Source organism: Xiphias gladius, chromosome 23 (genome assembly GCF_016859285.1).
Source record: "Xiphias gladius isolate SHS-SW01 ecotype Sanya breed wild chromosome 23, ASM1685928v1, whole genome shotgun sequence".
Taxonomy (NCBI): domain Eukaryota; kingdom Metazoa; phylum Chordata; class Actinopteri; order Istiophoriformes; family Xiphiidae; genus Xiphias; species Xiphias gladius.
In genome coordinates, this window is record NC_053422.1 from 16,489,032 (window position 1) to 16,510,724 (window position 21,693).

Below are 21,693 nucleotides of genomic sequence, written 5' to 3' on the forward strand. Positions count from 1 at the left end.
CTTGAGCATTTCTGAATACCTCCGAGAAGAAATAAAAAACAATTGGGAACAGAAATCCACCGGTCCTGGATTTCATCTCCTAACAGGCCTACATGATGCCCGTTCAACCCCGATTGAACCCAGTTGCAGATAGCAGGGCAGTTTTAGCTGGTCGTCATGGTGGTCAGCTCAGCTCAGCTCTGGCTGCTTGGCAGGGAAGGGAGCACATCTGCTGTCTGAGACACGGAATAAAACTCCTGCTATCACATAGCAGCAGGAGACCGAGAGAAACAGGATGCCCACAAATCATCGCCTCACCACACAATGGGCTATCAACCTGTCAATCAAACGCCTGCCACCAGGTGGGCTGCTGCTCTGCCCCTACAACATACTGCCAATCCCAGGAGGGTATGGAGGAGAGAAGAGGGGAATTTTAAAATCAGTTACTCGTTTTGTTTCTCACTTAATCAAACAAACAATCAAGTGGTGCTCCATTAGTATTATGGTTGTATTTGTAGTTATAAACAGAAATAACAGAAGTTATACAGTGTTTTTAAACTTAATTCATGTTGAGGCACTTTCTGCATGTTGTCTTTTCTACGTTAAAAGTCACACAAAAAAGTAGAATCTCAATTTACAGTTGAAAATCTGGACAACTAATTTGAGCGTGGGTCATCTGTTTTCTGTTCAAAATATTGATGCACCACAGAAAGGGCGGTCAGTGCCAGGCACAGAAAATGACTGAGTTGGGCACCAGCGATCAACAGTAAAGGGACATTAATTAAAAAAAAAAAAAAAAAAGAAAATGTATGCATATACACCTTTGGAATTTGGGAGTATTGATCAGAGAAAATCAGCTATTTAACTTGTGACAGTCACTTTATTTTAGGCATTCTATCGACTGCTGAAGAAGATAATTGCTATTTCAGGACGAGTTGCAATCAGTCATGTGACCTTGGTTAGGTAAAATGCTACTACTAATAAAAATGCTCAAGGCTCACTAGGCTCCCCAGAGAAGTTGCATACATTACTCATTAATAAAAGGTCATAGATCTCTCACTTAACAAGGCCATTTTGCCTGCAATTTCAAATGTATCTTCCTTGGTAATATTTTTCAGTTTTGATGCTATGGCAGCTTCTTGCAGAAATATGGGGGTCAAACAGTGCATGGCAAGAAAGCTTCATGATTCATGAAAGAACCAGCTCAACATTATAAAAGAACAAAAATTATGGTGAAAGAGGAGCGCTGAGGAAGATACACGCAAACTATTGATTTAAACTGGAAATATTATCCTAAAGCAAAGCTCTAAAAATGTCCATCTAAACTTAGTTAAACCTAGTTATGCCATTATAAAAGTTTTTTTTTAAAAGGCCACTATTTGATTTCCCATGTGTCCAAGCATAAACATTCATCTATTATAGCAAGGCCGGAACAAGCTGTAGCCAAGGAGGTATGCTGTGGTGACATCAGTCCTATGGAAGTTTCAACAATTTAACAATGCAACGAGTTACTTTATTTTGTGTGCATTTTAATTGCAAAGTGATTATCTCAGGGCCATTGTGTAAGCCAAGCAGCATGCTCTTTTTCAGTCTCATATATTCAGCCCTCTCTAGTACAGTCTGCTGTTCTGGGATGCTTGGAGGAGTTCCAGATGGTAGCTACACTATAGAGTTATGCCAACATCCAGTGAAAGGATACACAATGAGCTTTTGTCACTGGGGATGCCTGTGAAACCTGAGGCTAGGTTAGTGTGCAGCAGGTGCAGTGCTGTACAGTTACAGATCTACACTACGTACTGCTGTTGATTAGCAGACATAAACACATCAAGTGGCAGCTTCTCTCCTGTGTGGTGCCAGTGTGCAGGCTGAAATATAATGTTCAGATAACTGCCAGGGTTTTCCTGGAGAGATTCAGCATAACACAACATGCTACCAGGCAGGCCATCTGTTATTGTGCCCAAACTCGGTTTCCCTCACCATAAGCAAGGTGATCTGAATATCATGATAAGTGCCCGAATCACTTCCTTGTCGAGGCTATAAATCCATTAAAAATGTGCTTGCTCAACCAGGAACGTCACGCAATAGCAGTGTAATACTACTGTAGAAGTCCAAAGTACTACGGTATAGAAAGGCCAACTTCAATATGCATAATTCATTCTCCAGTTCTTCTGCAGCTTCATCTAAATTGGCTTGCTTGCTCTATTTTCACTGGCCATGCAATTCCCTGCCAGTTCAATATCTGTTGGTCTTGTAAGGTTAGTGCCTCGCACTAGTTTTTATTCAAATGTATGCACAGCCAAACAAGCTTACAAACACATGCTGAATCCCAAACAAAAGCATACACAAACAGTTCCTCGATTTATCATTATGCGACTGAGATTAAACCAAGATTGACTGTCATATACTGACATTACTGAAGGTAACATTATTGCCAGTTAGTTTTTAGATGTTGCTTGGATTTTTTCTAATTTCCTAAAGGGGAATACTATTAAAGATGACTATCATGCAATAAATGTGTGTCATTGAGAGCCAACACAGAAAGGACAGAGTGTGGATTAATTTACACAGACTTTAATATCTTTATTTACAGATGAATCATTTTGACATATTTATCTGTTGGCGTAGTTAAGACGATGAAATGTTTTTCAAACTTGTTTGGAGCTATTTCCATCCAGACTTTTGACAGATTGTGTTACTGCTGAACATGTTTTTTTTTTTGTTTGTTTTGTTTCCTCTTAGTTTAAAAACAAGAATCCAAATGTATTCCTGTAGGAGGTCAAAACCAAATAAAATTTTTTTTAAAAAAATGTGGGGAAAGGGACAGGTGGAGTAAGCCATGTTGAGAGCAGGTGTTGGGGTGGGAACTGGGGTTTGCTGCAGGAGGTTTGGGTTCGTCACAGTTGAAGGGGGGAAAAAGTGTGATGAAAATGTGTGTGGCTACATCTCAGTGATACTTTATGAGCTGGTTTCTAGAACAGGGAATAAGCCTCATCCTATTCAATGTCTGAATAACTCCATATTTTTTGCCTGGTGTGCTATATAAACTTGACCAGAATTTTATCTGAATGTCCAAATTTTTTGTGAAAATGTATACCCTTTATAGTGCCTTCAAAAACTCCCAGTGATGGGACAATATAATGATTTGTAAGGGTGCCGAAATTTCAACTTACCACTCATTTTAGAGTACCCTATACAATTATAAACAAAACACTGAGTGTTTATTGTGTAAGGATGAATGAATGAGTAACTGTAGTGATGTTGGACACAACACAAGAAATTTTCAGTAGAGATACCATCTTAAAAGTCTAGGATTCTGCTTAACCCGTTTAGAAAACAGGACCAAAGTGTGTAAAAATCAGGACCAGGTCTGAGCCTCCTTGAATGGCTTGACTCTCTCCTACAAAATGTTTACACAAATTAAGGTAAATGCACTGCATAGGCAAGGATAAGCTGCTGACAGCCACTTCTTGGACACAGCCAGAAAGCTGAGAGACTGGCAGGCGTGGGTGGGGTCTTAAGTCTGGCATTTGCTTCAAAGGGGGTGAGATGTGGTTGGACTTTTGATTGTAGCACTGAGTGGAACGTTGCTTGAACTTAATGAAACCAGAGATAAAAGCTCACAGAGCGGCTGATTAGAGTGTGGTACATTCGAGGTGATGACCGGGGATGAGAGATGCCACACAGAGGGGATAAAAAGGGGGATGGAGAAGAGGGGAAGTGCGGAGGTGAGGAGTCCACTGTGAAACAAGAGGATGCGACAGAGGAAGAGACGCTTTCAGAAAGCAGAAATTCAGAGGAGAGAAGATGTGTATGTGAGAGGAGGGGAGATAGGGATCAAGAGGAAGATGAACGGGGTGTCAAGATTCAGTTACTGAGCAGTAGCTCTGTCGCTGTTTCCACATCCCAGGATTTCGACGACAACGCCACTATTACTGCATTCTAGGAGAAAAACAAAAACCCGTCAGAACCGCAGTTTTATTCAGTGGTATTATTTAGCAGTGCAATGCTAGTGACAAAAAAGGTTTAGAGATACTCACTTTTTCGAAGCCCATGGCACAGAGTTTGTCTATTTTGCGTGTGTACTCTGGACTGGAGACAGGAGCTCCTGCATAGACATGAGACCAGAGCCTCGCTGTCTGTTTGAACATCTCTGGGTTTTGCTTGTACTGTGTGAATGAATGTGAAAAGAAACAGTAAGTTTGTGTGAAAGGTGTTCAGCATACCACCATCAACAAGTGAAACTTTCTATATTTTTCTAAGTAGTTTAGATCAAGTTTTGAGATTTGTTTTCACTTTTTACAAGTTCTTTTGATCACTGTCAAAAAAAATCTTAACTAAATCGGCTGCAAAGCCACAGCAATTAATTAGTTATCACTTAGTCAATCAACGGTAAAATATTGCAAATATTTTGATAATCAATCAATTTTTTTTTTTTTAAGCAAAAATGGCAAAAATCCATGGGTTCTAGCTTCCCAAATGTGAGCATTTTCTGGTTTTTATCCTCTTCCATTATAGTAAACTGAATATTTTTGGGTTTTGGACTCTTGGTTGGACAAAACAAGTCATTGGAAGACATCATCTTGGATTCAAGAAGAAACATTTGATAGGCATTTTTTGCAATTTGCTGTGATTTTAATGGACCAAATGACAGTTCAGTTAATCAGGAAAGTAGATTAATAAAGAATGAAAATACTCGCTAGTGGCAGCGCTTATGTTCTGTGATTTAAAGTTGTAAAACAATACAACATGTTAAAGTATAAGGGGGTGGAACTATTTGCTACTGCTTTGAATAATATCCCTCAGCGTAAAGATGGCTACAAGCAGAGGGGTGGTGAACTTACGGCCCATCTATACTACTGTGTATATGTGGCTCCACAACAGATTGCCAATAAAATAATGTTCTGCAAGATTTCAAGGCTGCTGAGACATTCAGAGCCAGATGAACTGATAGAGCTGCAATCTGCCAGGCAGTCATTTCAGTCCAATGTTGGCCAGCTTTCTGTTTCCAATGCTGTGTTTGCATGGTTGAAATGTAATGCAGGTGTAGATTTTCATCATCATAAGCTATTAGCTCTTTAACTATTATGTACATAAATAAACTATAACATCATATCAAGTTTTGGACTCGACATACGATATTTCAAAAGGGTCATTATATAGTACAACACTAAGACCTACCAAACACTGTTAATGTCAAATGTTCATGCAGCATTTTTAGTGCAGCTTTAAGAGAATTTAAGGTGCAACACCTTCTAAACCACCTGAACAACCTCAGGTTTCTACTCTTTACTGGACCTCTGACCAACTGTTTAACATTCAGTAATATAAACTGTGTTTAAAGCATGAACATCACTGGACAGCTACGACATTTAAAAAAAAAAAATCACAATTCCACTATTCTAAATTTTATATAACTTTACTTCATTCCTTCGTCACATACATTTCACTGGGATATGGGTTGTTAAGCAATAGATGCCTGTTACTCTATGCAGGATAAGTGATTGTATGTAGGTGTTATGTGTTCAGTAGAGCAGGATAGTCTTTTCAGTAAGAAAAGCAGGCGATGAGCACACAGCATACTGCCTACACATTATATTTCACAACAGTTTCACATTACTGGCACTGCGCTGAAGACTGCTTAACCTGTAACAATTAATTGGTGTTCAGCACAGAAGAAAAGAATAATGTATCAACTCATATAAGGGTGTTTAAGGTAATAAGCCTGGGTCATACACAGGTGGATCTGACCTAAACAACAGAACGAAAACATTTTTAACTTGGCATGACAATTAACATCAGAGGTGCATTCCTCTAAGGCAATACTTTGGTGGTGCCAATAATTTATCTTGTTAATAGAATAATCATTATGTCACACTACCTGTCCAACCTCTCCCGTGATATTTAGTCATGACAGGGCCTGGGGGCGTAACTAGCAAAATATGAGAGATTCAAGAGCTCTTAGATATTTTACTGAGGTACAGTTTGTCCCAGGGACATCATAATTATATTCATAGTTAGGGGTTTGAAATGTATAACATTTAGTACTTGTACAGTCCACAACTGTATATATGTATAAAAAAAAAGAGCGCTGTATGAATGTGTGTGAATGGGTGAATGTCACAGTAGTGTAAAGCGCTTCGAGTGGTCGATAAGACTAGAAAAGTGCTATATAAGTGAGGTTTACTTAACATTTGACTAGGTGCCAAGGTGGGATCTGTTCAACTAACCTTTGGAAAAAAATTCAATTGTTAACCTAATTTATGAAAGCCATAACACCATCAAAACTAAGCAATTGCTCAGTGTCCACTTTTTCATGGAAACAATATCCTTGAGCTCCAGGTGTCTTCATCAAGTGCCATTCATTCATTCATACCTACAGTCCAAACCCCAATAATATTCCATTTATTTTATTTTATTATTACTAAGAAAAGCATAACATTGTCACATCTGACAACCTGGAACTATCAATTTTTTTGGCAACTTTGTTTAAGAAATATGTTAAATGATCTGTCTATTATCAAAATAGTTCTAGATTAATTTTCTTGTCAATCAACTAATCAATTAATCTAGCTGGAAAAATGAAGTACCATGCCTATGCATGTGTCACAGTAGGACTAAATGATATTGACACAATATAAGTATCACAATATTTTTGACAAATTCTTCCAATTATGCAACAGTTTTTTGGATATGAGTACTGCTGCTTACGGAAGGTATTTAAGTTCATAAATTTTAAGTTGAATTCATTAGTAGCAGTTGTTGATATGATGTCTAAGCAGGTGGAGGAACTGACATTTGCATTTTACTCACCAAGTATGGTGTAATACACGGGCCCCCAACCATACCAGTAATACATTTAAAAGACAACTCTCTAAATACGAAGGTTATTAGAATTATTGTATCTTAAACACCGTCATAATAAGCTGAGAACCCTTGGCATTAGTTTGGAAAACTACATCAGCTAACTGTAACTGAAGCCTTTACAAATAGCAAACAACCGAGCTTTCTGTTTGTAAAGGCTAGTACAATAACCATATTCCTAGAAGGTATCTAATGTCATATAACGATTAATATAATATTGTATGCATATGTTACCCCATTTGGAAATGTTTAAATACATAGCTGCAGTAAATTTATTCAACCAAAAGTGAAAACATAAAACACATGCACACCCACCTGATTGGCTACCACTGCGTCCTGTGGGTCATCTGGTTCTGCAGCTGCCAATAAGGCTTGTAGTGACAAGAGGACTGTCCTCAGAGTCATAGCTGCCGCCCTGAAAGAATATAGAGTATAAGTCACCTTTTAGTGCAACACCAATATGAGAATGAACTCTGCTCATGGCCTCTGACTCCTAGAGATGTGTTTCCCCAAAGGTTTCTATTTTTGGTTGGGAGTAGTTAAGGAACATTTTCAATACTCGACATGATAGTAGAACAGCTAGTTTAAATACCTTTGATCTGTGTGCCTGAACACTTACATCACTGTTCATAAAAACTGTGATTAATAATAACAACTAATGCTTTCTACATTATCATCAGTCTGACTCACCTATTTAACTCTGTACCTCTGTTTTGTATTGTATCAATATATTATAATAAGTGGGAGTTTGGTTCAATGCATATTGGGGCATTTGGGGGCTGCATAGTTTTCAAGTTGAAATTACTGACAAGAGGATTGTGTTATCCAACATTTACAGGGGTGGACATTAGAAACAACTTGGCTACAACTTTGGCTTTTGGTAGGGGAAAGACTGTCTCACATGACTAGAAAAGTATTTCGTGATGGATGTATAGTGGAAGAAGAATGTCAAGAATGCTGGCGCACATTCACTCACCACTGGTCTTTGAGAATGTCCAGACATATTGCACCTGTGACTGAGCTGATGTTGGGATGCCAGATCTTTGTGATAAATCGCACCTGAGATATTAAATGAAAGTCAGACGAAGTAAATCATTGGCAGATTAGCACAGCAATGGAAAGTTTCTGAAGCCAATGTTCACAAGGAAAGGGATAGTTATCAGTAACAATAACAGCAATGAATCCCTACCTTTGGTGGATTGAATGGATACGTCTCTGGAATTTTAATTTCTAGTTGATATCTACCTCCTGGAAGAAATGAGAGGAATCACAATTATTTAAGAAGCATCCCAGGGCCATTTTAGGCATGCAATAAAAGGGTAACCTATGATGCAAGTTGTTTTAGATTACATTATTAAATATTAAAAACCTCTTTAGTTAGTTAGTTGGTGAGGCCCTCTCAGAAAAAAGTTATCAGTGACGCCCAATATCACAACTGTGCAACCATGCATACGGGTTAGCAGACGGCAGTGTGTCTAAATGAGCCCCTCACCTTCGTATGGTGTGTCAGGTGGCCCTGCTATCTCCCCTTTAAGTTCTGTGAAGTTCTCATCCACCAGATCCACCTTTATCTGGTTTTTGCTCGTCTGAAAGGGGGAAAAGGCAAAGAAGCATTTTAACTTCAGCAGACAGACTGCAAAGTGTTAAGCTAGCTTGCTGTCAAACTTCAAACCTGCCTATGCAGCATAAATTGACCGACCGACCCCCCATTGGCATTAGCGAAAGTTGACCTCAACTTGTTGCACACATCTTACGGATCTACATGTAATAGGGCCGCTAATGTAGGTAGAGAAGAGTCTATACGGAGTCAAGAGGAAACATGTTAAGAGTACATCTTCAGCACTACAGCCGAATCACACCAAACTCTTTGCTAGGGCTAACCCACCTAGCTTATTGACTATAGAAAGCATGGTAAGCTAGTCAATGACGTGAACTTAGCAATATTAACTTCAGGCTAAATTTATTTCAACATCTGCTTAACTTCTTTCAAGCAAAAATAACTTTCTTGGCTTCAACTTCCCCAGAGTGGCATATTATTGCTAGCGGTAGTAGCTATTTGTGAAGCCGGATGCACTGCCGTGTCTGTTAGCTAATGCTAGCAGCTCGGTGATTAGCAAGCTGACAGCTGAGCCAGCGACGCGTCACTCACATTCAGACTGTAGTCACAGAAAGAAAAAACAAAAGCCGTAATTTTAACTGGCGAACAAGACCACCAACCTCTTCACTTTTGAGGACTTCCTTGAATTCCCGTTTTATCCTCTGAACCGCGATGTTGGCCATGGTTCCCCCGTGTTCCCGTCCGGTTGGGGCCTCGCCGCCGTCCGACCTGCCTAACGTTAGCTAGCTTCTTCTGCCCACAAGAGCTCTGCACTTTTTTTGGACACAACCTCAAAAATAACAGCTGTACACTCGTTAACCGGGAGTGCTGTCAGTGCAGGTTATCAATGTGCGGTCACAATTCGTTAAAACAACTCAACATGTATCTGTCATCTCAAATGTGTAACAAGACAATGGTTGGTGGTACTGAAAACATTTTAATACCAAACTGCATGCAGTCTGGAGGAGAGGGGGTCATGTGATCTGTATTGCCATCCTGGACGCCTCCTGCCATTGGTTGGTCTGTTCAAGATGAATAATGTATTGTGTAATAATAACCACAATAATACATTATTATTATTATTATTATTATTATTATTATTATTATTATTATCATCATCATCATCATCATCATCATCATCATCTTTTAAAACATATACACAAGGGTGGTATATATTGAAGAACAAGGTCAGTGTGTCATTTTAGATCCCATTTTAATGCAAAATAAAAGTGATCTCAGAAAAAACCTAAATAGTAAACAGGGTTTCACACAATGACTAGCAGATTACATTTTATCATTACCATGTGATCAGTTAGTTTTGGACAAAAAATGCTCTAAAATGAAGTTAGGCAACACGGTCCTTGTAAGCAGTTTTCAAGTCTAAAGTATATGTCACCTGCAGTCTTGTGAACATGAAGACTCAGTTGACTTCCATTGCAGCTGTAAGTTTACAAGTAAACAGTGTTCAGCTACTTTTGTCTGATGGTCGACGTTAAATTAGCATGTCTTTCTCTCATTCAAATCGAAGATGGAAGTCACAGGGTATATGCCTTTAAAGACAGATGGGACACAGATGAGTGAAAAAGAAAATATTTTACTTTTAAGTGACCAGAAAGTCCTGAGAGAAGCATACTTTACACACTTTAGAAGAACAATTCAAATATTTAAGCTACTAAAATTCAAAGTGCTGGAGATGCAGTTATCCAGATATCTTAATATACAAGCTTTACTCTAACTTTACTGCACTGAAGCAACAATCATGGCATCTTCAAAATGCAAAGTTATCTCAACTTCTGTAGCCATGATGCTTCATTACTGGAAACACATGAGCATTTTATGTACTTTTAGTATTCTTCACATTTTTTAACAAAATATAGACCCACATTTTACAGTGTGCTTCATCAAAGCTGCAAACAGTTACACTAGGGGGCATCATTGTTCCATGGAGATTGACACAGTCTGTGGCACACAGTAAACATCATGTCTCCTGTTTGAATGAAGTGGATACCACTCGAAAATACTTTTTTTAAAACTCTTTCTTACAAAATTGATGCAATCTACTTTTAAATTTGAGATAAACTTGTCTTATATGATATAGAATATCGTATTAAAGTCACGTTTTAGTCTGATGTACACAATATAATTATCCCTGACTGACGTTATTACAATACTAGAATCATTACATTGACATATTTTCTCCAAAGTGAAGATCAAAAATAAGATCAGCATTTATGTAAAGCATTTATTCTTTACTGTAGACCACAGAGCTCACATAATCAGGTTTTTTAGAAGTACAACACATGGCATTTGGTAAATCTGTTGGCATCTCATGGTCGTTCAATACACAAATAAAATAGCTTACACAATTCCCCAAACTGATTACCCTCCGTCTAAATAACCCGTTCTAACAGTAAAATGGAGTAGTATTTTTGAACTGATCACACAACAGGCATTAATGGACCAGACAAAATCAGAGATCATGGATCTTCTCTGTCAATGAGCTACACAAAGTTTGTCTGCTACACAGTACGGAGTTGACCTCCTCTACAGTTAGCACTTAACAACAGGTGGACATGAGCATACGGGTACTCCTTCCCTTCTTCTCCTCCTGCTCATCCTGTTTGTTCTCCTCCCTCTGGCTCTTGTTTGGTTTCTCTTGGTGATGATGACAAAGATGACGAGTGCTGCCAACATAACAGCTGTTATCAGGAGGCAACCACCGAAAACCAGCATCGCTTTGTACTTGAACATCCATACACATACAGAGCAAGGTTCGTGCAGCTCACTGAACCTGCAGGTCTGCATGGTGTCATCCTCTGGGAAACCGCTGTGAGTGATAATTTCTCTGTAGACAGCAATGGAGGACTTGGCTTTGGATTGATGTTGGGTAGAAGTGAAAAGCCCATACTGCGGGACATGTCGATCTTGCAGTTTCCACACGTAGAAGCCCTCCAGGTGGACCCCATCTATTTGGTGAGCTGGAGACAAATAGGATAAAAGAGGAAATTGAGATAAGAATCATTCATCTACTCTCCAGTTCCTCATCCCTTTCAAGCAATATGAATAACCCAGATATATTGTTATTTTACCACTAAAAGAAACAATCAAATGTTAAGAATACATGCCCGTGGGTGTACATATGTTAGAAAACAACATATTTGTATGTGCAAATACAGGAGAACCATAAAGGGCAAAGTATGAACACAAAACTGATCAGCACTGTCGTTGATTGTGTTTCTCTACCTGTTCTCTCTGTTTTTATGATCTTCATCGTTTCTCATTAAGTCTGGGTTTTTATAGTAGGTAGCAATATGGTCATAAAACCTATATTGCTTTGTCTACGTCTCAACGTAATGAACACTGCAGAGCTCCATTTTGTTCCCACTGAAATATGATTACACTTCACATTCTGGACAAAATAAGGACATTACATAATGGCAGACTGATAGAGATTAAGTGCTTGTCCCACCTTTGAGAGCCTCCTGCAGGTAACCCCTAAGGTAGTGTTGCCTGAGTTTGTCCTCAACAGGAGCCTGATCATCAACCCCACTGGCTGTGACAAGGATAGGTAGAGCCCTGCCATATCTCTCGCTCACCCAGTTCAGGATCTTCCTCAGACCCCAGGGTACAAGAGCCTGCCCCAGACTGGATGAGAGCCAGGTGGGATCAGAAAGCGTCAGACAGTCATGATCAGGAGATCTCTTCTCCTGAAAAGTGGTCTTTGTGTGGAGATATGGAGAGACCAAACGGGTGGTAAAATGGTTCAGTGCGATAAAACTCAAAGCCCCTCTCAGCTCCTCCTTCTCCGTCTCAGTAAAACTAGGCAGAGGAGATCCAGGGAGGCCCATTACTCGAGCTCTCTCCTCGAGGTATGCCTTCATTTCTTGTGGGTAGCCCCCCTTGCTATGCTTCTCCTCGTATACAGTTCCCAGCAACGGGTCTAAGAAGCGACCAAGTTCAAACAAAAGGAATCTCTGTGCTGCTGCTGTATGTGAGTCCAGGAAAGGGTTGGCAGGTTCAGCCCAGTCAGCATGTAGTGCGAGTGATACCAGCGCTCCCTGTTGACTATAATGTTCCCTCTCATATAGCCTCCAGGCTTTTGCATGAGCCAGAAGAAGATTATGGGCTGCTTGATGCTTCTCTTTCCCATTCGAATAAACATCTACGAGTCGATTCGGCTCATTGATGGTGATCCAGTATCGAACCAAGGATCCCAGCTGCTGGTAGCAGAGTGCTGCATATTCCTGAAAAGCTGCAACTGTGCTGTAGTTAAGCCAACTCCCAGAAGCATATATTGGCCTAGGCAAGCCCATGTTTGGAGCTCTGTGTGTCGGGTAGTAGAGAATTACTACAGCATCCAGGTTCAGCTTCTTGAGCTCGGTCAGGACACAGCGGTAGTACCTGTTAGATGTAATAACAATGTGAAACAAAGTATAGAATTATGAGTTAATTTGTGTAGTTTGAGTGACTGACTCAGACAAAGTTAGGTGGTGTCACCTTTAAATCAAAATTGGGCAGAATTTTGGGATGGTCCATGTTTGTGTGTGTGTGTGTGTGTGTGTGTGTGTGTGTGTGTGTGTGTGTGTGTGTGTGTGTGTGTGTATTTCTACCTCAGAGCCTCAGTGTTCACATTAGAGAGATCTCCCTGGGGTAAAATCAGAGACCAGTTTAGGGCAAAGCGGTAGTGAGATGCCCCAGTGGATGCAAACAGGCGAAGATGACCATGGATGGCCAAATAGTCAGTGCACTGGGCTGGTCTCGTATGTAGCTTCACCCCTGGGACTGGACGCAATGATCCATCTCCTGTCAGGTTCCAGCTGTACAAATGGGGGTCAGTAAACTGTGGTGAGAAAGGGAAGAAATGGACCTACAACAACAAAAAAAGACATAAAAGAATATCAGGGTCAATATAGACTTTATTTAGCATTTTCTGCTGCAAAATCAACCTCGTCTTCTCACCTGTAAAGTGGAGTCAGCAATACCCCAGTGAAAGTCACAAGGGAAACGGCCTTTGACTTCTCTGAAGGTTTCATCACTGAGGAAACCATTGTTAGCGACAACATGCTGATAGTACTGAGCAGAGGTCTTGGGGGTCCTGGTTCGGTTTTGTTGGCTAAAGTCAATGTGGAAAAGTCCTCGTCTAACAGTATAGCCATAATTCCACTCAAATCCATCCACCAATGACCAGGCGGAGTAGCCAAACACCTGCACACCATCAAACTGAATAGCTGTAACAGAAATACAGAGAAAAAGGACTTCACATATTTGTTTCATGATGACTTCATTAAATGATCTAACTCATATTTGTTTGCTCTTTTACAGTTCTCCACTCACCTTGCAGGACCTGGTTGATAAAACTCTTCATCAGATAGATGGCCACTGTGTCCTCCCTTCCCACACTTGCTTCAGAGAACCAGCCTCCCTCAGCCACCAGCACCCTCGGGTCCCCATACTCCAGTTTTATCCAGCTCAGTATGCGCCTCAGGTCTGGGGTCACAGTCTGCCCATACTGGACCAGGTTCCGGCCCAGACGGAGGTTGTTAGGTCCAAAGGACAGAGCAAAAAAGTCAGCTGTTTTCTGCACCCAAAACTTCTCCTCAGAGGTGAATGTGGGTAGGACGGCCCCATGCTTGATTTTTAAAGAGAATGGATAGTCCCCATCTCCAAAGATGGGGTTGGCAAACCAGCCAAGCACAGCCTCTACAGACTGCTGGCAAAGCTCAACATTGGCAGCTGTGACTTGGCCTCTTTGAGGCTCAACCCAGTGGGATCCCAGAACAATGGATATTTTACCCTTCTGAGTTGGGCGGAAGTGGGTGTCGTAGGTGTGCCATGCTTTGGCATGTGCCTGGAAATCACAGCAGACATATTATTATGATGCATTGTACTGTTGTCCACAACAAAATCACAACGGTATAATAGGCCTTTTCCACCCAAGACAATACACACACCTGGTCTTTGTTCTATATTTGTTTATAACCCTCATACTGGATGGCTATTACACAGTGGTTGTTTTCAGCAGCTAGTTTTTTGCACGATGACATCTTCCTAGTTCCATTTTTTTCTTTCTATCCCGAACTCTTCTACTTACATACCCTTACTATCTAATGAATTCTCTGAATGTGTAAACAAAATATCCCAGTCGTTGGTTAAACACTGGATGTCGATGTAGACAAAAAAATGAGCGATCGTTGAATTCCATTTAGCTGCTTCAGTTTCAGCGTCCTGGTGCTGTTCATGGTGACTCACCGTCACGGCTTACTGGGACACTTGAAAAGAACATAGCTTTTGGTAATTTTAATGGTAACATGTTTGCTTTTGCTACTATGATAAGTGCCGTGCAAAAGGCCTATCAAACTTTTTAAATACTGCAGAACAGTGTTCACAGAGTGCATATATCTGTGCCAAGCCTGCACAATCTTCTAAATTTAATCATTTAAAAATGTTAATAAAACACACATCTGGATCAAGCATTAAAAGACACAGTGAGAGAAAAACATGTAATAGATTGTTTTCATTTAACTTGTTCCTATGCCTTGAACTGACTTTACTTTCCACAAAATTTAATTAAAATTTGTTTTTAACTTCTTGTTTCTTGATATGTCATGCTAAATAACAGATAAATATGCAATTAACAAATAGGACCAAAGACACAACTTCCTCAGCAGAAGTACCAGAGTAATTATGAAAACAATCTATTAGGCACCAGAGAAATATTATTCCCTCATGCTATCTGTACAAATACCATCTGTTCTAGACTCTCAACTGCATAAACTTAAGTGATTATTAATGAAGCATATCTCCATGACTTCCTGTAACACGTTTCTCGCACAAAAGTGCTGATGTGGTGGACTTTGAACTAAATGTCTCTTTAAGTGTCCTGTTTACTGATCACAAACCTGTCAAAACAAAATATGATCAGCTTATTTTTAAAAGATATATTAGAATGGAGCAGTAAGGCTTTGCACTTGGCTCCAACAGTTATATGTCACAATGCAATAAATCAAACTTCATTGTCTTAATTGATTTAATTTGATTGCAACAAAATATCAAAGTAATGGTGCTTGCTTCACTGTCTTGTGACCTCAAAATCGTTTGGAGGACGCAAACATTAACTGACCATCATAAACTGCTAAAGCTTATAGATGGCCTATATCATTAGATAATTCTTCATGTACTCTTGTTTACAGCCCAGGCAGCTACAATACAATATGAGTACATTAATCTACAGACTCCTAATCTATTGAGCCGGTCTGACTTACCCTGATCAGGTTGTGGGCCACATTGAGAGAGCCAGAGGGACCCCCTGTCTCTCCAGGAGCGTGCACACCTGTCCCATACCCCTGTACAGCCACCAGGTATGGGTTATGCATTGTAAGCCAGTACCTAACACGACTCCCAAACGTTTGGAAACAAAAAGCAGCATACTCCTCAAATAGTTCCACCAGTGTGTCATTTTTCCAGCCTCCATATCGCTCCTGCAGGACCTGTGGCAGGTCCCAGTGATGGAGAGTGACGATGGGCTCGATTTTCTTTTGCAGAAGTCTTTCTATGAGGCGGCTGTAATGCTCCACAGCAGCTGTATTGGGCTGACTCCTGGCATTCCCATCAGGAAAGAACCTGGGCCAGGAGAGAGAGAACGAGTATGATCTTACACCTAGAAACTCCAGTGCCTTAACATCTTCTTCCCAGTGAGTGTAGCTGTCACTAGCCACATTGGCAGTCTCGGTTGCCAAAATACCACTGACAGCGGAGTGGGTGAAATGGTCCCAGATAGAGGTTCCCTTCCCTTCCTGGTCCCAGGATCCTTCTGTCTGGAATGCAGACGTCCCCGAACCCCAGAGGAATCCTGAAGGGAAGGTGTCATAAAGGAAAGACTGGTCTTTGGTGATGGGGTCATGCTTGGGCTGCTGCCAAATCTCCCTGCCCTCTCCAAGAGAGCAGGCTGCCTCGTTTGAACCACACACCAACAACAGGGCACAGAGTAAGAGGCGCTGACATGTGGGAGGAGAAGGATGGTTCAGCATACTGAAGGAGTCCCCTTTCTTTCAGAAATCCACTTGAAGGGGGTAGGTGGTGTCAGTAAGAACAGCTGCTCTGTTGAACATAAATCCTCTTGTCACTGACACAAGATCCATAATGGTGGTAAGGAAGGGAGAGAAATGATCACAGCCAGGAAAGAGGGACATCTGAAGCTGTGATGTGCTGCAGGATCCATCTAACAACCTGCTCAGACTTCCCTATCTCTCCCTCATTGTACTTGTGCTGCCATAGCCCCTCCCTACCGCATAAGGTTCACATGTACAAAGGTTGACTCATATCCACATACGCTTTCATTACTCTCCTTTTGAGAAGTTTCCGGTGAATTATTTTCACATGTAATTCCAAAAACACCATCTCCACCATCCTCTAATTATATCACCAAATCAAAAAAAGACTTTAAAAGAGAAGACAGACACTATCCTATCCCTGTGAAGACACACAAACAAAGCTCTAAACATGCTGTTGATTGCTGTAAAAGAAGATTCTTAAGTCAATAATTAGCTTGAACTCTGATCTTAGTAGTTCAGATTGTGATCTGTTTCCAACAAACACATACAGATTTTTTGCCCACATTTGAGTAAATGGATTTCATTTTTGTCAACATGAATTCACATGTTCAAGACATATTGACGATATTTATTGAAAAAAAGCGGGATGGACAATATAATGATGTGCTGCCTAATGAAAAATCAGGCTATTCTCTGTTTTCTTGTGGCCAGAGGCTGTGAAGCATGTCCTCTGTGTTCTTCCCAGATTTGATCAAACCACGCCAGGTGAGAACAGTCACACCAGCTCATATGACCTATTCCATTAAGCTCCACTTACTGTGTGAGTAACAGTCACTGAGCCAAGGAAAAAGCAGAGCTGCCAGACTAAAAACGTTATTGGAAGAGTGTGTGTTTGAGTGTGTGAGAGAGAGAGAGAGAGAGAGAGAGAGAGACTGTCCATCTGTCTGTACACACGCTTGTCTTTGATTAAGCCTCCCAGTCACAATAAAACAGGTCAAAGCTCATCAAAAAGCCCCTTTCTCACCTGCCTTCATTAAGGCAGTGTGCACAGCTGTCTAAAGTCAACAGCATAGTTGCCCAGGATACACTCTGCCTCAAAGCATTAGTGGGATAGGTCAATTGAGTTGGGAAATGGTCATCTACCACCCAGACTGACCTCAGTGTGGTTGCTATGATACAGAAAAGATGCCTCAAAAACACTGAACTCCATTGCGACTGTATATCGTTCATGCAACTCACAGCACACGTTCATATCGGAAAAAAATGGGGAAAAAATAGAGAAGAAAAATGCTAATGGTCTGCAGTGCAGTGTGTTTGTGAATGGTTACTGTCATGAATATGTTAGTTGCCCCGTTTCTTTGTGTAGATAAAATAAACTAAATGTCTCTTACAGTGTAATAGCATAGTGTATAAAGGATGTACAGAAGACGCAGCCAGCCAAAAAACATTAAATTATTCAGATTTAAATTAAGTTAAATCTGAATAACTTCATATTGATTTAGTTGTTCATTTAAAACTGAATAACAAAATTTAAACCAGAATTAACTTCTTTCACTGTCCCTACATAATAATATAATGTAATGCAACATGCATCTCATCATGAAACATAAAAAAAAAGTTTGTTTATTTATGTTTATTTCCTATTACTTTTTATTGAATAATAGTTCATTAAAAGCTCTCTTCAGTAAATTTTAGGGCAGTGAAAAGAGGATGTGCATGTGAGAAATATGTGGTGTGAGAATAACTTTCATTTCTGCATGTGTTTCCTCTCAGCACTGTTTATACTTTACCATCAGAAGAGGTTGTTGAACAGAGACAAAATCCGAGAAGAGCAGAGGCAGATTCACTGACTGCAGTAAGTCTTTTTATTCAGTTTTGGTTTCCCCCCTCCTAGATTTTGAGCTTCTGCAACCGATATTTTTATGGACTTAAAGACAGAACACGGATTCCTTCTGCTACTTATTGAGACTCAAATATGATGGACTGCAACATATCGACTAATTAAACACTCAGCTAATTAACAAGATACTAAGTACAGTGGTTCTGCTGAAAAATTCATCTAAGCTCAGCACAGGTTAGTGCCCTGTTTTGTCTGTCTGTGTGCTGTATTGTTGTTAAATTTAGGTGTGTTTAGATTAGATTTATTTTTGCTAGGGTTTTATTATTCTTTAATTAATTTATAATTTTATTTTACCAACATAGTCTCTTGAAACTGACATGTCATCTTGACCAGTATAGCAGAATATTAAGATGACGCAAGCCAACATGCAGAGAAGGTTGCAAGGTAAAGTCTATATAAGCATAAAACAGTTGAAACCAGGCATAAGAGTATGCTATGCATTAAAAACTAAAAAATTCAAAGTTTTTATGACTATAAATTTAAAGAAAATAATATTTTTACTTAAATTTGTTATGGGATGTGTGGACGCATAAGTAATACTAACCTTTTGAATGATCAAAGGCAGTTTATTCCCAAACAAAAGACTCACTATTATGGCCAAGCAGAAAAAACGAACGTGAAATGAGGGAAAATTAAACAATAAAATTACATATACAGTCTCTGTGAGATGAACAATGATAACATAGATGTTTATTTCCTTACTTTTATCCAGGCAAAAAATGAGCCCCATGACTGCTGCCCTCTGGGCGGCGGTCATGTTGACGAGACTCCAGCAGATTTCTTCATCACCTGACAGCACCGTAGACCGCTCATCCAAAAACCTCTCCTCAGTCCCAAGAGACCTGCCACAGAAGGTTGAGATTTTAGACCTTTCCTGCAACCACATACAGCAACTTCACCGAGGAGACTTTAAAAACACCACTCTCCTGAGGTTCCTAAATGTGTCATGGAATACTTTGGAGGAGATCGATCCAGAGACATTCCTCGACACACCACTCCTGGAGGACCTGGACCTGTCGCACAACAGGCTGAAGAACCTGTCGGGTCAGCAGTACCTGCTACACACAGGGAACCTTCAGTTGCTAAATCTGGCCTGTAACAAGTTTCTCACGATGACACTTGGGAGTGTGTTCACGTCCCTGGTAAAACTGAAGAGATTAGCACTCGGAGCAAAAAACATCAGTATTGGGGATTTCAAGAATTTAGCTGAAGTGAAACTATGCCAACTGACCCTTTGCCTGGGGGATGAACTGGATTATGAGGCAGGCAGCCTCGAGGATGTACACGCTCAGAGGCTTCAGATAGCCCTCACTAGCAATCAAATAATAGAGCGCGCTCTGGTTGCTGATGCTCTGTCACTCTTTTCTGAAGTGGAGTTGATGAATTTGAACGGTGGCTACAGGGAACTAAGTGAGCAGCTGAGTGAGAGACTAGAAATCCGCACTTCTCATCTTTATCTCACCAACATATCAATTAAATGGCAGGATCTAACTCACTATGTGAATGTGACTCTGCGTACATCTATTACCCATCTGGGCACTTCTGATGTGGCCATGTACAATTTGCCGTATGATGACAGTTATCTGCCCCGGAGATCTAAAATGAAGTCCTTTTCAGCCAGGAGGGCAGTGGTGAAATCTTTCTTCTTTTCACAGGAGGCTGTGTACAATTTTTTTATCAATATGCCAGTGGAGAGTGTGGCAATCCGGGAGACTTCAATCATACACATGACATGCCCAAAGTCACAGAGTCCAATCCTTCAGCTGGACTTTTCCTGTTGTGCTCTGTATGACACCATCTTCTCCAGAGTGGAGGGTGAAGAGACTGTTGAATGTGAGACTCTTGGTAATGTGACGAAATTGATTCTGGTCGACAACAATCTGAAGAGTCTTCAGTTGCTGAGCAAACGTGTGCAATACATGAAGTCCCTGCAACATCTGGACCTCAGCCTCAACTCCTTGGTTTATGACGGTCTGGAAGTGTGTGTCTGGCCACCGAACATCACCAATATGAATCTGTCTTCTAATCGTCTGAAAGACTCAGTTTTTAAATGTCTACCAAAAAGAACAGAGACACTGGACCTCCAGAACAACCAGGTGTCTGTGGTACCATCATCCATCTTGAAACTGGAAAACCTTTCATCTCTGAATCTGAATGCTAACAGGCTGCGGGACCTGCCTGTATGTAATGGTTTCCCCATACTGAATGAGCTTCTGCTTAGGTCAAATTCCCTCCATGCCCCATCTGTGAACAGGCTGGAGAGCTGCCCCAAACTGAAAACCCTGGATGTCAGTTACAACCCCTTCACTTGCACCTGCGCTCTGAGGAGTTTCATAAGTCTTGGCATCAAATCTGAAAATAACAGTCACACAGGAATTGAATTGTTGAGCTGGCCGTTGGAGTATTACTGCACCTACCCAGAGGATGTCAGAGACTCTACCTTGAAAGACATCTGGATCCCTGAGGTCTCCTGTGATGTTGGCATTCTCACCGCCACTATCTTGTGCCCAGCAGTGGTACTGATTGTGGCAGTTGTGACCCTGTGCCACCGTTTGGATGTTCCCTGGTACACGCGCATGATCTGGCAGTGGACCAGAGCCAAACATCGTGCCAGAACACGACAAGTTCGACCTGAAGACCTGGTGGGTGTCGAATTTCATGCTTTTGTGTCTTATAGCCAGCATGATGCCCACTGGGTGCAAAACTCCCTCCTTCCTAACCTTGAAGGTCCTGCAGGAGGGCTCCGAATTTGCCATCATGAGAAAAACTTTGTACCAGGAAAGTCAATTATTGAGAACATCATCAGCTGTGTGGAGAAAAGCCGACGCTCTGTGTTTGTGCTCTCTGCTCACTTTGTCAAGAGTGAATGGTGTCACTATGAGCTGTACTTCGCCACCCACCAACGCCTTTCTCGGGGATCGGACAGTATTGTGCTGGTGCTGCTAGAGCCTCTGCCTCAATATACAATCCCATCCAATTACTATCAGCTTAAATCCATGATGAGCCGGCACACCTATCTGGAGTGGCCACAGGACAGGGCCAAGCACAGGCTGTTCTGGGCTAACCTCAGAGCTGCCTTACAGGCAAATCTGCCAAATGCACCAGTCGTAGAAATAGAGGAGTGACTGCAAAAGCGAGGCTTAAAGAGGAAAAGGAACTGGAAAGAGGAAGTGTGAATCCGACAGGGAAATGTTGCAAGAGGGAACATAGAAGTAAAAACGTTTTCAACGTTTTCTACTATTCTTTCTTTAACACATGAGCATACTTTCTTGAGCTAAAGTATCTCATTTTTAATCTTGTACTAC

At 40.8% G+C, this 21,693-nt stretch overlaps 3 protein-coding genes across 4 annotated transcripts; 1 reads left to right on the forward strand and 2 right to left on the reverse strand.

The window, feature by feature from the left end:
- Positions 1-3,348: 3,348 nt before the first annotated feature.
- ube2ka (ubiquitin-conjugating enzyme E2Ka (UBC1 homolog, yeast)) lies at positions 3,349-9,423 on the reverse strand. Its single transcript, XM_040120814.1, has 7 exons — positions 9,058-9,423; positions 8,333-8,426; positions 8,030-8,088; positions 7,817-7,899; positions 7,156-7,255; positions 4,017-4,145; positions 3,349-3,918 (listed from the first exon to the last, which is right to left on the reverse strand). Exons 1-7 carry the CDS (start codon positions 9,118-9,120, stop codon positions 3,844-3,846), a joined length of 603 nt encoding a protein of 200 aa, XP_039976748.1. The 5' UTR covers positions 9,121-9,423; the 3' UTR covers positions 3,349-3,843.
- Positions 9,424-9,711: 288 nt separating this feature from the next.
- klb (klotho beta) lies at positions 9,712-16,596 on the reverse strand. Its single transcript, XM_040119247.1, has 6 exons — positions 15,700-16,596; positions 13,772-14,285; positions 13,397-13,665; positions 13,048-13,304; positions 11,907-12,838; positions 9,712-11,415 (listed from the first exon to the last, which is right to left on the reverse strand). Exons 1-6 carry the CDS (start codon positions 16,462-16,464, stop codon positions 10,988-10,990), a joined length of 3,165 nt encoding a protein of 1,054 aa, XP_039975181.1. The 5' UTR covers positions 16,465-16,596; the 3' UTR covers positions 9,712-10,987.
- Positions 16,597-18,265: 1,669 nt separating this feature from the next.
- Positions 18,266-21,649, forward strand: tlr1 (toll-like receptor 1). Of its 2 annotated transcripts, none has more exons than XM_040119250.1 (2): positions 18,266-18,343; positions 19,101-21,649. In XM_040119250.1, the coding sequence occupies exon 2, from the start codon at positions 19,108-19,110 to the stop codon at positions 21,511-21,513; it is 2,406 nt and encodes an 801-aa protein (XP_039975184.1). In that variant the 5' UTR covers positions 18,266-18,343; positions 19,101-19,107; the 3' UTR covers positions 21,514-21,649. The 2 variants fall into 2 exon arrangements, with proteins under 2 accessions (XP_039975184.1, XP_039975183.1); XM_040119249.1 differs by having other exon boundaries at positions 18,281-18,562.
- The last annotated feature ends 44 nt before the right edge of the window (positions 21,650-21,693 follow it).

Coding starts and splice junctions, on each gene's coding strand:
- ube2ka (XM_040120814.1), bottom strand. CDS start 9,120: ATGGCCAACATCGCGGTTCAGAGGATAAAACGGGAATTCAAGGAAGTC. Junction 7,900..8,029: donor ATCCATTCAATCCACCAAAG/GTAGGGATTCAT, acceptor TTAATATCTCAG/GTGCGATTTATCACAAAGAT. Junction 7,256..7,816: donor GACATTCTCAAAGACCAGTG/GTGAGTGAATGT, acceptor ATATTCTTTCAG/GGCGGCAGCTATGACTCTGA.
- klb (XM_040119247.1), bottom strand. CDS start 16,464: ATGCTGAACCATCCTTCTCCTCCCACATGTCAGCGCCTCTTACTCTGT. Junction 13,666..13,771: donor TATCAACCAGGTCCTGCAAG/GTGAGTGGAGAA, acceptor TTTCTGTTACAG/CTATTCAGTTTGATGGTGTG. Junction 12,839..13,047: donor GTGAACACTGAGGCTCTGAG/GTAGAAATACAC, acceptor TACATCTAACAG/GTACTACCGCTGTGTCCTGA.
- tlr1 (XM_040119250.1), top strand. CDS start 19,108: ATGAGCCCCATGACTGCTGCCCTCTGGGCGGCGGTCATGTTGACGAGA.